At 49.3% G+C, this 12,351-nt stretch overlaps 8 protein-coding genes across 8 annotated transcripts; 3 read left to right on the forward strand and 5 right to left on the reverse strand.

Annotated features, from left to right (window-relative positions):
* Window positions 1-276: 276 nt before the first annotated feature.
* On the reverse strand, window positions 277-1,354 carry N7468_009080 (uncharacterized protein; the record flags this gene model as incomplete). Its single annotated transcript, XM_058478376.1, has 5 exons — window positions 277-458; window positions 513-565; window positions 628-726; window positions 794-971; window positions 1,024-1,354. 5 exons carry the CDS (start codon window positions 1,352-1,354, stop codon window positions 277-279), a joined length of 843 nt encoding a protein of 280 aa, XP_058326706.1.
* Window positions 1,355-1,918: 564 nt separating this feature from the next.
* On the forward strand, window positions 1,919-3,545 carry N7468_009081 (uncharacterized protein; the record flags this gene model as incomplete). Its single annotated transcript, XM_058478377.1, has 6 exons — window positions 1,919-1,993; window positions 2,049-2,310; window positions 2,382-2,793; window positions 2,859-3,099; window positions 3,149-3,396; window positions 3,446-3,545. The coding sequence occupies 6 exons, from the start codon at window positions 1,919-1,921 to the stop codon at window positions 3,543-3,545; spliced, it is 1,338 nt and encodes a 445-aa protein (XP_058326707.1).
* Window positions 3,546-3,634: 89 nt separating this feature from the next.
* On the reverse strand, window positions 3,635-4,811 carry N7468_009082 (cytochrome oxidase assembly protein SHY1; the record flags this gene model as incomplete). The annotated part of the gene is made up of 5 exons (XM_058478378.1): window positions 3,635-3,737; window positions 3,791-3,896; window positions 3,946-4,261; window positions 4,363-4,457; window positions 4,559-4,811. 5 exons carry the CDS (start codon window positions 4,809-4,811, stop codon window positions 3,635-3,637), a joined length of 873 nt encoding a protein of 290 aa, XP_058326708.1.
* A 192-nt stretch (window positions 4,812-5,003) lies between these two features.
* N7468_009083 (UBX domain-containing protein) lies at window positions 5,004-6,526 on the forward strand (the record flags this gene model as incomplete). The annotated part of the gene is made up of 5 exons (XM_058478379.1): window positions 5,004-5,088; window positions 5,143-5,195; window positions 5,258-5,376; window positions 5,428-6,439; window positions 6,488-6,526. 5 exons carry the CDS (start codon window positions 5,004-5,006, stop codon window positions 6,524-6,526), a joined length of 1,308 nt encoding a protein of 435 aa, XP_058326709.1.
* A 426-nt stretch (window positions 6,527-6,952) lies between these two features.
* Window positions 6,953-7,561, reverse strand: N7468_009084 (uncharacterized protein; the record flags this gene model as incomplete). The annotated part of the gene is made up of 2 exons (XM_058478380.1): window positions 6,953-7,241; window positions 7,356-7,561. 2 exons carry the CDS (start codon window positions 7,559-7,561, stop codon window positions 6,953-6,955), a joined length of 495 nt encoding a protein of 164 aa, XP_058326710.1.
* Window positions 7,562-7,875: 314 nt separating this feature from the next.
* On the reverse strand, window positions 7,876-8,734 carry N7468_009085 (Sas10/Utp3/C1D family protein; the record flags this gene model as incomplete). Its single annotated transcript, XM_058478381.1, has 3 exons — window positions 7,876-8,280; window positions 8,335-8,498; window positions 8,554-8,734. The coding sequence occupies 3 exons, from the start codon at window positions 8,732-8,734 to the stop codon at window positions 7,876-7,878; spliced, it is 750 nt and encodes a 249-aa protein (XP_058326711.1).
* A 325-nt stretch (window positions 8,735-9,059) lies between these two features.
* N7468_009086 (ketopantoate reductase family protein) lies at window positions 9,060-10,439 on the forward strand (the record flags this gene model as incomplete). Its single annotated transcript, XM_058478382.1, has 3 exons — window positions 9,060-9,524; window positions 9,601-10,033; window positions 10,105-10,439. The coding sequence occupies 3 exons, from the start codon at window positions 9,060-9,062 to the stop codon at window positions 10,437-10,439; spliced, it is 1,233 nt and encodes a 410-aa protein (XP_058326712.1).
* A 96-nt stretch (window positions 10,440-10,535) lies between these two features.
* Window positions 10,536-12,048, reverse strand: N7468_009087 (uncharacterized protein; the record flags this gene model as incomplete). Its single annotated transcript, XM_058478383.1, has 5 exons — window positions 10,536-10,857; window positions 10,908-11,022; window positions 11,076-11,208; window positions 11,258-11,851; window positions 11,908-12,048. The coding sequence occupies 5 exons, from the start codon at window positions 12,046-12,048 to the stop codon at window positions 10,536-10,538; spliced, it is 1,305 nt and encodes a 434-aa protein (XP_058326713.1).
* Window positions 12,049-12,351: the final 303 nt, after the last annotated feature.

A 12,351-nucleotide genomic window follows, 5' to 3' on the forward strand; every position in this document is an offset into this window, starting at 1 on the left:
ACTCCGATTTAGCTTCGGAAAAAAAAGTGGGCGGACACAGATGAAAATCATTTTTCTGCCCGTCATTATGGCGGTGAGGTGCATCAATCGGGCACTATTGGTTGCAAAACTCCACCTTATTCTACGCGGTCAGAACATCTATAAGACTGATTCAGACTCCTATTAAGAATCCGACGGACAAATATTTGATATTCTAGGAAAAATTCCGAAGATTGGCAAAGGTTATCTCTACAATAGTATTTTAAACGCCAGCCCATGAGTATCGTCAAACAGCAATTAAAAGACCAGGATCTGAGTCTTGTTTTTTCCTGCTGCGTAGCGTTCGCGCAATTCAGGTCGAGTGAGCAGCTTGAGAAGAGGGAAATGGGTTTCCTTCATGTCGAAAATGCCGCGCTGCTTTTGATCAATGTGCGATCCGTCAATGACAATACGCTGCAACTCGTCGATCTTCAAGTCCCCTAGCAAGATGTTTTAGCAGTGCTCAGAACTGTGGCGGAATAGGTAATAATTACCAGACTCAATAAGATCTGAAACTCGAGTAGGGGTTCCAACACCGATTCCCATCCTGTAACTTGTTAGTCGGACCGTAATGCTTGGACGTTGGCATATTGCCTGGGTTATCCATACTGAGCTCGTTGAAGGAACTGCTTCGCCTCTTCTAACTTGATGTGCTTCGCAAACAGCTTTCCAACAATAGATTCCTTGTTCTGGAATGACCGAAGTGATCTATATAATATCATCATTAGCATTGGTACTACTTGCGAGGTTATAAAGTGTCCAATTGCTTTCGTACCTTACAACATCAGCAGCTCTGAGCCCAGCAGCAGAAATCACCAGAGTATGAGGAGTGCCCTTTTGTTCCGATGCTTTCGAAAGGTCCGTCCCCTTAGGACTGAATTCCTTGAGGAATGCGGGGAGCTTTTCAAGAGATCGGGAATCGGCGAATCCGGTTGTGTCGAGGAAACAAGAGTCTATATGCTGTTAGAACAGTAGTCGCATGTAAATTCGGTTATTAAGCCCTACCAGGAATAGAAAGATCGTTCAATTCCACCGCAGACAGCTCCTTATCGAGCTTCTGCGCCCGTTGTGCGAAGTAGTCTGCAAGCAGTCGCCCATCCATTTTGCCAATGGATTCGTCCACACCGTCTTTTCGATCTTGTGATTTCGCATCTTGCTCAGGCGCCTTCTTGTTCTTCTTGTTCTTGCGCTTCTTTTTGCTTGGACCGTCTGCGGTAGCTGGTGTTGCGGCAGGTGCTGTCTCTGGTTTGTTCTGCTTGGTCGAGTCCTCGGCGGCTCTCTTGCGCTTTTTTTCCAGTTTATTGGAGAGCCCCTTTGGCGCACCGTTTTCAGCCATTGGGTTTGGTCTCAATGGTATATCTCGTAAGATTGCTGAGATAATTCGAGAATCGAATGACGTGAATCTCGCGCTGCAGAAAAAAAGCCCGCTCAAAATCCGATACTGACTCAGCATATCTTATCAGGGCTGATAAGAAGAGTGTATGAGTATGCATGGTTGACTTTAATCACTTCTAGCTGTTGTATATTCGAGAACATACATATACCATGGCTTATATTGTAGCATTGTCCTTATATAGCTATCCGTGCAATTACACCCATACACGATTTTTCGTCTTTACTTGGTTATCGTTTGAAGAGAACATGCATAAAGCAGTACACGGGCGGAAGGAAAGGCGGTGAGTAGGAGACCGGCATTTACAGGCTTGCAAGGACCAATCACGGCCAAGCCCACGTTGTTGTGATATGAACGCGACATAGCGACATCAAAGACAATACGCTCCAAATAACCAGCGACGCAAGTCCTTCGAACACACTTCACTTCGACCCTCATGGTTTCCCCATAAGCACAGTACCAGGAAACCTACCTGCTCCAGGGCCCCAACTCACCTCCAACCCGAACATGTCGACCCCGAGAACGCGCCGAGAATCGGGTACTAGATTGAATACCCCATCCGGCGAGCCGACGTTGACGGGGGTAAGCAAGCTCCGTAGAAACAGATAGTCGCATACGCTCTAACTCAATGCTTTAGCTTCAACGACTTCCTAGCCATACACTCTATCCACTCACACCGAGCCGCCTCATCACGGACGCAACTCCCTCACGCCAACGCTCAGCTTCTCGATTTACGCCTCGCTTTACGCCTCGAGCGCGAGGTGCAGGGGCGCCAGCTACACCGTATGGACTCCGTGCACGCCAGCAGCGAGCTGCCAATACACCGGCTCGCGAGCGGCGCAAGAGCGGGCGCGCGCAGCGAGAAACGACGTTCGATATCTTGAGAAATCTGGGCAGAGGTACGTTATCAGATTGGCTAGAATATTATCGTTACGAGAAAAAGGAGTGTGAAACTAACTTGAAATTTTAGCACTTGCTCCTGTTTCGAAACCAATCCAGTCGTCTCCGCAAGAGGAGCCTCAGCCTGTGGAAGAATCAGTAGATGAAATCGACGAGCTTGACAATGAGCCAGAGATTGAGAGGCCGAGGCTTTCACTGCCATTCCAGGGAGCTGATGATGCGAGCGACGAAACGAGTCCAAAGTCCCCGCCGCGACTGTCTTTGCAGTTTAATGAAGAGGATTTAACGGTTGAGTATCCGCGCCGGGCTCTGCCTGACCGCGATAGGGAAAGGTTGTCAATGCTCAGCCCTGGTGTTGGAAGAATTAGTGATTTTGGGGGCACTCAGATCCAAAGTGACTCTGATGGTGGAGACGAAACGGGCGTCATTAGTGAACGCGCTGCAGACGAAACCCTGATCAGTGGAGGTGATTTTGATAGGGGGTAAGTCTTTCTGTTCACTAAGGATTACTGCATGTGGTACATGGTTGATTAACGTTTATATCTAGTGGTGAGACGGAAGACCTGGGACGATTCAATTTCGATTTCAACTTTCCATCTCCAGTTGCAGCAACTTTTGATGACCCTATGGACGATGAACAATTTGGCGAAACAGAAGGGTTTGAACTGTCCGCAGGAAATCTCGAACCGGCACCGCGATCACCATCTTCTGACGATGATGATGCTGGTGGTGACTTTGGATTTGGTCTCAGAACTAGCCGTTCCGCCGTCTGCCAGTCCGAGCCCGGGGTTGATCGGCGGCGGTTTACGAGATGAAGATCTGCCCATACAGAGAAAGGAAAAGAAGCTCTCTCGATATGGTATTCCAGTACCCAACTTGCCAGCGGGGGTAGTCAAGAAGATGGCAACTCGCTTTGCACGTACCGGAGCAGGGTCGAAGGCCAAGCTCAACAAGGCTGCGATGGCTGCCATCGAACAGGCTTCTTCATGGTTCTTCGAACAAGCCAGCAATGACCTGGCTGCATACTCAAAGCATGCCGGGCGGAAGACCATTGACGAAAGTGATGTCACCACGCTAATGAGAAGGTAAGGTGATTAGCTCCCATCAGCAAGGACATATGTTAATTTTATCTAGGCAACGACAAACTAACAATACGGTTACTGTATTTTCCTTAGCCCAGAAATATTTACCGAAAGAGCTTCAGCAAGATATGAGATTGGCTATGCCTCCATGAGTGCCTGTGCCTCTCGAGATACTCAAATGATATACCCCCGAACGCCCGTATGGAAATGCTATTCGATTACTGTACAGTGAGACCCGCGACTATGACCAATTGCGGTTCTGCCGGACTCGGCGCATAGCCTCATTTGGCTTCTTTCGCACAAGCATCCACAGCATGATGGACGTGGCTAGAGACAGGCCGTACCTGATATCCATTAGCGATAGTCCTGCGGAGCACACGGGTTGTGACCAACTCACCAAGTGAAGATGTACTGGGAATGGTTATTACGCAAGTTCACCTCGGCAATACGCCCGATAGGAATTCCCTTTGCTTGGCGGTCGTATGAATCCAGCAGGTTAGGAACTGCACAATCGTCAGCCCATGTATCAATAGAAGACATTGAATATCATACCCATAGTTGCCTCGATCCAAATAGGTTGCGCTCCAGTCAACTCGGCCATCTGCTCAATATCTGGGAAGTAAAACTTGCCCGCCTTCGGGTCGTTCGCTGGCGTAAACATATTCTTCTGCCACGGCTCCCGAAGCAATCCTTCCACTGTAACTTCACCTGTGGGAAGCCCATCTGGACGATCCTTCTGGTTTGCCAACTTCTTTGGGATCCAGCCCCGATTCACAAGAACAGTGCTCTGTCCACTGCCGCGCTCCAGAGGCGTCACAACCATGAAGCCGTCCTCACCTTCCCACAGACGAGGTCCGATAAGCATCTCCTGGTCATGTCGAAAGTGTCCTGTAGCATAGACTCGGCGATAGTCAAATTCGGCAATTGCCTCGGGGTCGATCCGTGGGGAAGCGGAAGAGGAGGGCGAACCAGGCGGTCCTCAAATTTGGCGATTAGTTTGGTCTTCCAGTCCAACCGCTGTACTTGCCAGCATCCGAGGGCAAAGGAAATAATTGGGATCAACGCTATAACCAAAGTCGTCATTAGTCGCCGTCCGCTATAAAAATCCAACAACACTCAACCAGGTCTCGGAGCACGTCGGGGTAGGAAAATGGAAATAGCATACCAATGATGATCAAGCCCGGTCCATGCTTCTGGTTCACTCTGACGAGCTTCGCCGGGTGATCCACATTGTAAAGTGAGTCTCTTAGCTGTAAGGACTGAGTAAAGGGTCGGCGGTGCAGGTTAAAGCGAGAGTAGATCGACTCGGACTTCGCAGGCACATTCGCGGCTCGGACGGGCCGGAGGGAAATTTTCCACGCTGAGAGCGAACTTCTTGGGATTGATCCCTTCGCCAAGGTTGAGAAGAGAGGCCGCATGATTGCGAGAGGATCGGAAGCGAAATCGCGACAGCAATGGGGGTTGTTTGGTTGGACTAAGTGAGCCCACCTCCGGTCAACATCGATTTCGACCTCAAGGCGGTCACGTTGCCGCTTCCGCGCGGCTCTCCGCGATCTACGCAACTGGCGACTTTCCTTGACCCACAGCTCTTGATTAATCGACATGCGATCATGACAATATTTTATCAAGGAGATCTACAGAGCGGTATAGCTCTCGCTGTGAGAGAGGCCAAGGCCGTCGTGTGCTTTGTTCGAGGTTGGTCATCTCCCCGCTTTGTAGTACGACGCTCTCTCTAATTAGGCTGTTCAGACGAAGCTGAGAAAAGCTCCACGTGGGAGAATGAGTACTTCGCTGGAGAAAAAGTATAGCTCTCTTTTTTCTTAATAGATCATCATCGGTGCTCTTGCTAAACATCCCACGGAAGATCTCACAAGTGCTCGACGCGAAAGCAGTTCTATTACGTTTGGCTGCAGGATCTCAAGAAGCAGGCTTTCTGGCGTCTTTCTGTCCGATCGTTAAGTTTCCCACTGTTGTGGTTATCCGGTAAGCTCGTCTCAATATATGGCTTAGTATATATATTAATACATGACACAGGAATGGTACTATGGCGGAATACCTTGTCCCCGAGGTTTCTAAAGAGGATTTCCAGAATCGTCTTGTCACTGCTGTGACGAAGGACAATTCTAATTCAGCACAGCCGGTGCAGAATACCAGTATACCTGGAGAAGGAAATAATTCTTCAGCCGCTGTCTCAACGCCTCAATCTGCTTCCCCTGTACCACCATCTCGCGCGCCAGTGACAAGTCCAGCACAGAATACCAGCCAATCTGCCCCTGCACCGCAACAAGTATCAAATACGGCTAAAGAAAGTACTACAACCAAGAAGCCCATAGCAAGCAAAGGAGAGAAGGAAGATACTATCCCCGAACCCCAACCACGAAAAGAAAATCAGACCAAGCAAGCTCCCAAGCCTAAGAGGGAGAGCAAATTGCCCGGGAAGGCTCCTCAGGAAAGTTCCTCAGCCACTCGCACCGAGCCAGGTCCAGTGTCAAAAGCACCTACTCCTCGAGGACCCCCAACCCAATATCGTCTACAAGTCCGACTCTTTGACGGCAGATCTGTCCGCTCCAATTTCACTCCCGATCAGAAAATTGGCACTGATGTCCGCCGTTGGCTCGATTCGCAAATGGGAGACGAACAGCGTCCATACAGTCTTAAACACGTCCTAACGCCCCTCCCCAGTCGAACCCTCTCTGTTTCCGAGGAATCCCAACCCCTTCAAAACCTGGGCTTAGGTTCGACTGCGAACCTTGCTATGATCCCTGTGGCGACTTACACAGAGGCATACGCCACAACTGCAGCTTCTTTACCGCTCCGTGGGGTTTCAGCAGTCTACAATGCAGTTTCATCTGTTGCTTCTTCGACCACGGGATTCATTGGATCATTAATATATGGCTCTAACGAGGCCCCGCAAAATGAAGATGGCCGAACTGTTGGTAATATTGCGGCAAATCCATCACGTCCTCGACCAGCGGGAACAAATATTCGGACGCTTAATGACCAGCAGAATGAGCGAGGGGACCGTCAGTTATACAATGGCAATCAGGTACGTACGTCCATACAAAAGTATTTACGGATTACTGATATCTAGCAGCTGAATTTCGAGCCTCGTCAGGATCGCAAAGACGAATGAGAGTTCGAAGTCAACAGGCTTTCGATATTGCATGTCGGTTTTCAAGGGTGTATCTTTACGTCTTGAAAAGCGGTCTGGCATATGACATTTTATTCATTCGGATCCAAGCGTCCTTATTGTTTTCTCCAAATTCTGCAGCGTTCCGGTCTCTACTGATGACTTTGACATACCAAGCAAACATGGAAGATCCTACGCAAGCAAGCAAAATGATGTTTACACTTAAAAACGAGGGTTTTCAAATTAGCCTCAGTAGTTAAACTGGACCCTAGGGGGGCCAAAAGGCCTCGAGTGTCATTTTAGTTGATATATCGAGGAGAGATGGTATAGAGTACAGAAGCGACACCGTAGCCGCAATGCAAGAGATTTAGATCACAAGGGGTTTCGGAGCAAAAGCACAAAAAAATTCAACTAGACCCTGCCCAGAATCTAATAGGGCTTAGCAGCAGCCTGGCAAGCCTTGAGCTGGTCCATGTACCAGCCGCAAATGCTCATGTTGCCTTGGTTCTCATCCATGCAGTTGCGGAAATCGCGCACATTGGAGGCACAAGGGCCGTTCTCCCAGGACGACTGGGTGGCGCTGCTCTGGAACAGACCGTTGTCCATGGCCTGGGACTCTGCGGGAGCTGCCTGCTGGGGCTCAGCTGGGGCGCTGGAGCCGCCACCACTGAACATACCACCGATAGCGTGGCCGATGGAGGAGCCGACGGCGACACCACTGAAAAGATAGTCAGTATATGTGCTGAGAGGGCCTGAGGTTCCGAAGCCGGATTTTCTCGGAGTTAAGGAAAAGACCGGGTGCCGGAATCCAGGGCGTACGGGCGCAACTTACGCAGCTGTTGATGCCATTTGGCCGAACAGGCCGGGGCCGGCGCTTTGCTGGGGAGGGGCCTGCATGGGCTGCTGGTGTTGCTGGGGGTGAGCAGCGGTGGAGTGAGGCTGCTGTTGCTGGGGAGCTGGTCGAGCAGGGGCAGCGGTAGGGCGAGTGGGAGCGCTTCGCACAGGGGCGGGAGCGGCACGGCGTTGTTGACGAGGCATTTTGGATGTGATTGTGAGGAAGAGATGAAGAGAGAAGTTGGGGAAGAAAGTAGGTAAATTGAAGAGCAGTGGAGACTGGAAGAAGCTAGAAAGCTGAGTCAGTCGGCGAACAGGCACCTGGACAAGATTCCGAAATGAATTCTCTTGTCGCTGATTGGTGAGAAATACTTAGTCATACATCACGTGGATAGTACATAGGACATTATTGGTGTGCTTGAGAGTATCACCAGCTGGTTCGAAGCAGCCTAGAGCATGTCTAATTGGGGTATCCGGTAATCATAATGGTACATAAAGGTGGCCAGCTTATACTGGATTCAAGTGGCTTTCTGGGCATGTCGGGCCTTTCGAATCTGTTGCTTCTTGGCTCGCCTCTCCTTTCTAGCCTCCTTTCGGTCTCCCGCGCTAATCTTCTTTTCCTTTTTTGCTTTTTTCTTTTCCTCATGTCTTTTGCCTTTCCGTTTCTCATTATCGGTAGTTCCACTCTGAGGCTTGTTATCTAAAGCTTCAATTATCTCGCTTTCCGCCTGTATTCCTTCGTCAGACATGTTATCATCGTCGTCGTCGGATGAGGGTGAGTCCTTGAGATCGTCAGTCTGACCTGCAGAATCCTGCGACTTTGAGGCACTCTTCTTGGCAAGCATAGCAGCCCGAACCTCTGCACGAGCCTTTTCCTTTGCTTCTCTTTCGGCACGCTCCAAATCGATTTTCTCATTTCCAGCCTAGGCATCATGTTAGCCGTTGGCTCACCTTATGGGTTGTTTGCAGATACTCACTAAACCGTGCTTGATGAATCTTCCTGCAGCCTCTTTGTCAAGAGTCATGTTGCGTTCTTCCGGCTGTTCAAGGTTCTTGATCTTTGCGAAATATTGCTTCACGCGGGTAATTTCTCGGAAAACAGGGTGCTGCACGGCGTCCACTCCATGTAGTTTCAAGTACGCTTAGTGTATGTTAGTAATCGTCCCAAGCGGGTTAATTCGGAAGCTGTCACTAACAGAAAAGTAGGGATTCGAGAGTATATGTGATGAGTACGTTGAATTTGGCTTTGTCCATAACGGGCAAGTTACTCGAAGTTTTGGACAGAGCTTGTCCAAGAACTGGCTGAAGGACCTCTTCGAGGTCATCGATTTGATCATCCAGCTGCTCAAGCAGCGGAAGCAAAGCTGTCGCATCCATAGCTGTGAGGTAGTTGATTGAAGCCGGAGGAAGAGGAAGTGCTGAGAAAAATTATGGCTGGTACTACTTAGCGGTGTATGGGGCGGTCAGCCGCGTTTTTTCCATCGCGCGCCTCCGCATGCTATGTTTCACAGCTTCTACCCTCCATAATAGCGTGAAAACGCTGATTAAACTATGCTATGGGCCAGGTATTCGAATTCGAAATGAAAAATTAATCGGAGCGCGCCCCAGACAGTCGACACGTCCCTTTTTCGCCATCCCGAAAGCTACAAGTTGATCGTTCTATCGAATGGAAACCATTCGATAATCACCAAGCGCTTTCAAAATGTCATGTTTACTAGCACACCGATCAGTATGGAGGAAACAGGTGACTGAAAGCTTCAGCAAACTGCTTTGGCAGACCACAAACAGGAGTTATGCTAGGTACCTCTCAACATGGGAACAGGATGTGGAGCAGGGTTCCGAAGACTCAAAAAAGCCTCCATTGTCAGGCCGAGTGCATATCCTTGGTCTTGGGAATGTAGGCTCTTTCATCGCCCACGGCCTGGCCTCTCGATTACCCAGGCCGCCTATTACATTGCTTTTCCACCGCCCGGAAATGATTGCCAACTTCCGGAAGAGGAAGTACAATATTGGCATCAACACCGATGGGTTAGATGACAATAAGGCAGGCTTTGATATTGAAGTTCTCGACTCGGAAAAGCAAACCTGGTATTCCGTACCCACAACGGATGAAGAACGTTCAAAAAGTTCATACCGAAACGGCGAGCTTCCTGAGGATGCGCGGCCAGTGGAGGATCCCCATCGAATGCCTCATTCTTTGTTGCAAAGCAAACGTTACATATGGGGCCCTATTGAATGTCAAGCATCGCTTGACACCGGATTCGACTATCCTTATTGCACAGAATGGCGTTGGCGTCGTAGACATGCTCAACAGGTCTCTATGGCCTGACCCTGCAACCCGCCCCAATTACATGCAAGCAGTCATTAGCCATGGTCTTTCATTTACTGGCAATTTCCAGGTCGCCCATAAGGGGGTTGGAACCATGATCATCAGTCCCACAGTCACCCCAGGCTCGCCAATAGTCGCGGCTCATGAAAACACCGACTGGGCACCTTCTACAAAATACCTCATTCGTCTCCTCACCCTCACACCTTCTCTGGTTGCTCAAGTTGAATCTCCAGCCAACCTTTTCCAAATTCAGTTGGAGAAACTGGCCATTAATTGTATCATCAATCCGCTCACGGCTATTTACGAGTGCCGAAACGGGGAGCTTCTCTACATCTTCAACGCCACTCGTATGATACGTTTGCTGTTGTTTGAAATCTCGAACGTCATATATGCACTCCCGAGCTTCGAGGCATGCCAGGCGTCGAAGCTCGGTTTGCGCCAGAGCGACTTCGCCGCTTGATTACACAGACGATGCACACAACTTCGCAGAACATCAGTTCTATGAGCCAGGATATCAAACGGAGGAAGCCAACTGAGATTGAATATTTGAATGGTTGGATTGTGCGCCGTGGTGAAGAGCTCGGCATGAAATGCGTGTTGAACTACATGCTAAAGCAGATGGTTCTCACCAAAGCAATTATGACCGAGCGAAAACACGACACTGTGATCCCGATAGATACGACAGATGGCCCTTTTAGTGACTCTCTTGAAGTTGGGAAGAGTTCTGAAGATTCTGATCCTCATCTATTTTGATTTGATGCTATGCTAAACATAAACTCCTCCCTCGCGTCATGGCAACATAAAGATCTCGCAACATATGGAGACTAAGATCTTAAGAAAGACTTGGCCTTATAATGAGATTTCCTTCAAGGCAGTCTCGCATATATTCTTGATCTGTGCCCACCGTCGTCGCAATGACTGCGCCTTTGCGTGGTGTGCCTGGATCACCGCGTTGGTCTCCTCAGCTTCTTCGATCGACTTGATGGTTGCTTCTGCCTCGGTGATGTACGTTTGAAGCCAACCCCCAATGACGGCTGTCAACTTTTTCACGTCCATTCCCTTTGTAGATCCCTCCAGGACATGATTTCTCCAGTCTTCTTCTTCCATGTACACTAGCGATGCCGCAACCTCCGTTCGATAACATACCCCGTCGGCGTGAACTCGGTATTCCCTGTTGAATTTAATAAAATACGCATATCAGTGACGCATTGGAGCACCTACCCGTAATATTGATTTAGCGAGAGTTCCTCTTGCTTATCGGGACTGCTCAAATCTCGAAAAATGATGTCATCAAGATAGACACAATCCGAGCTGCTTTTGTCTAGATAAAAACCATCTAGAAAATTGTCAACTTTGTGCTTTCGCATTTCAGGCCCGGCATTGTATTACACTCAGCAAGAAGAAAATCGTTCGGGTGGCTTCCATAACTCATGTACACCTCATCGCCCTCGTTGTAGTCTTCAGTGGCTCGAAGGGTGTACTCGTTGGAATCAAATTTCACATCGCACTGTCCAGGAATCACCTGTTAGCAACACAGTTATTTTAGCAATTACACTTCAAATGTACGGTACCTCAATATCTGAATGATTAAAATAATCTGCAAATGGCAACAAAGCCATAGCATCATTTCTGTCCTCTGGCGGCTCTTGATCAGCCTCAACCCAGTAGAAACTACGTGTGTTGAGAATCAGCCAGTAGTATGAGAAGGACCGCCAGTCTGTGTCAGGCAGCACGGAGATAACGCTTTCCCAAGACTTGCGCAATCGACGTTCTTGCTCTGCCATCAGATTTTGGTGCACGCTCTCGTACTTCTTTGTCCGTGGACCTGGGCTGATCGTGTTCCAGCGGCCGGAGATACAAGGAGGCAGGAAGTTCGGAAGGGAAGCGAGACCTGCATTTGAAGCGGCCGAGCTGTCTGGCCAGGCCAAGCCACCTAGCTCCCTTGGCCAAAGGAGCGGAAGGGTTTCTTCAAAATCTTGACGTGGTGGCCAGGTCTTGAACCAGAGCTGGTACTTCTCAAGTTGCTCCTCATCGCCATGTGTCAAAAATGCAGCCATCATAGCTTGTGTACCCGTGCCCTCGGGGAATTTAGAGCGGAACGTCTCAGGTACACTCGCTAACGTGAGAATGACGGAAGTTGGCACCTGAACCACAGCTTCACCTCTCTATTCCTTGTTAGATGAATCCTTATATGGCTAACAATGGACTTCATGCAACCTACTTTGATCTTACGCGTCGCTCGCATTCCAAGGCCTCGTCCAGGGAAACGCGCTGGGGTCACACCATTGGCAACCACACCGTTTTCGAGAGCCCATTGAGTGAAGGCTTCATGGTCCCCACCGGGGGACCAATCTTGTGACATTGTCGGTGGATGGATCGCAAGCTAACCATGGAAACAATAAGCTCGATGCTTGTTCACATACAAGATGATAGTACCTAGGTAGAGTTCAATGGATTGAGACAGGAATCTCAGGTGTCTTTGGTTGATGGGAAATGTTTGACACCAAAAAGAAGAGAGTTGAAGAAAGTCAATGCCACAATGCTGTGCGTCAAGCCTTACATGCAGTGCAGATCAGCAGCCCTGGAGAAAAATGTGGAGCAAGTTTATCGATAGCAGCTCTTATCGATTGTTCCATACGGCGGTCTGCAGAGGCCTGGTGTGCTG

This window comes from Penicillium chermesinum (genome assembly GCF_028974085.1).
Source record: "Penicillium chermesinum strain IBT 19713 chromosome Unknown utg000007l:1.0-2695246.0:1.0-2697696.0, whole genome shotgun sequence".
In the NCBI taxonomy this organism is placed as follows: Eukaryota; Fungi; Ascomycota; class Eurotiomycetes; order Eurotiales; family Aspergillaceae; genus Penicillium; species Penicillium chermesinum.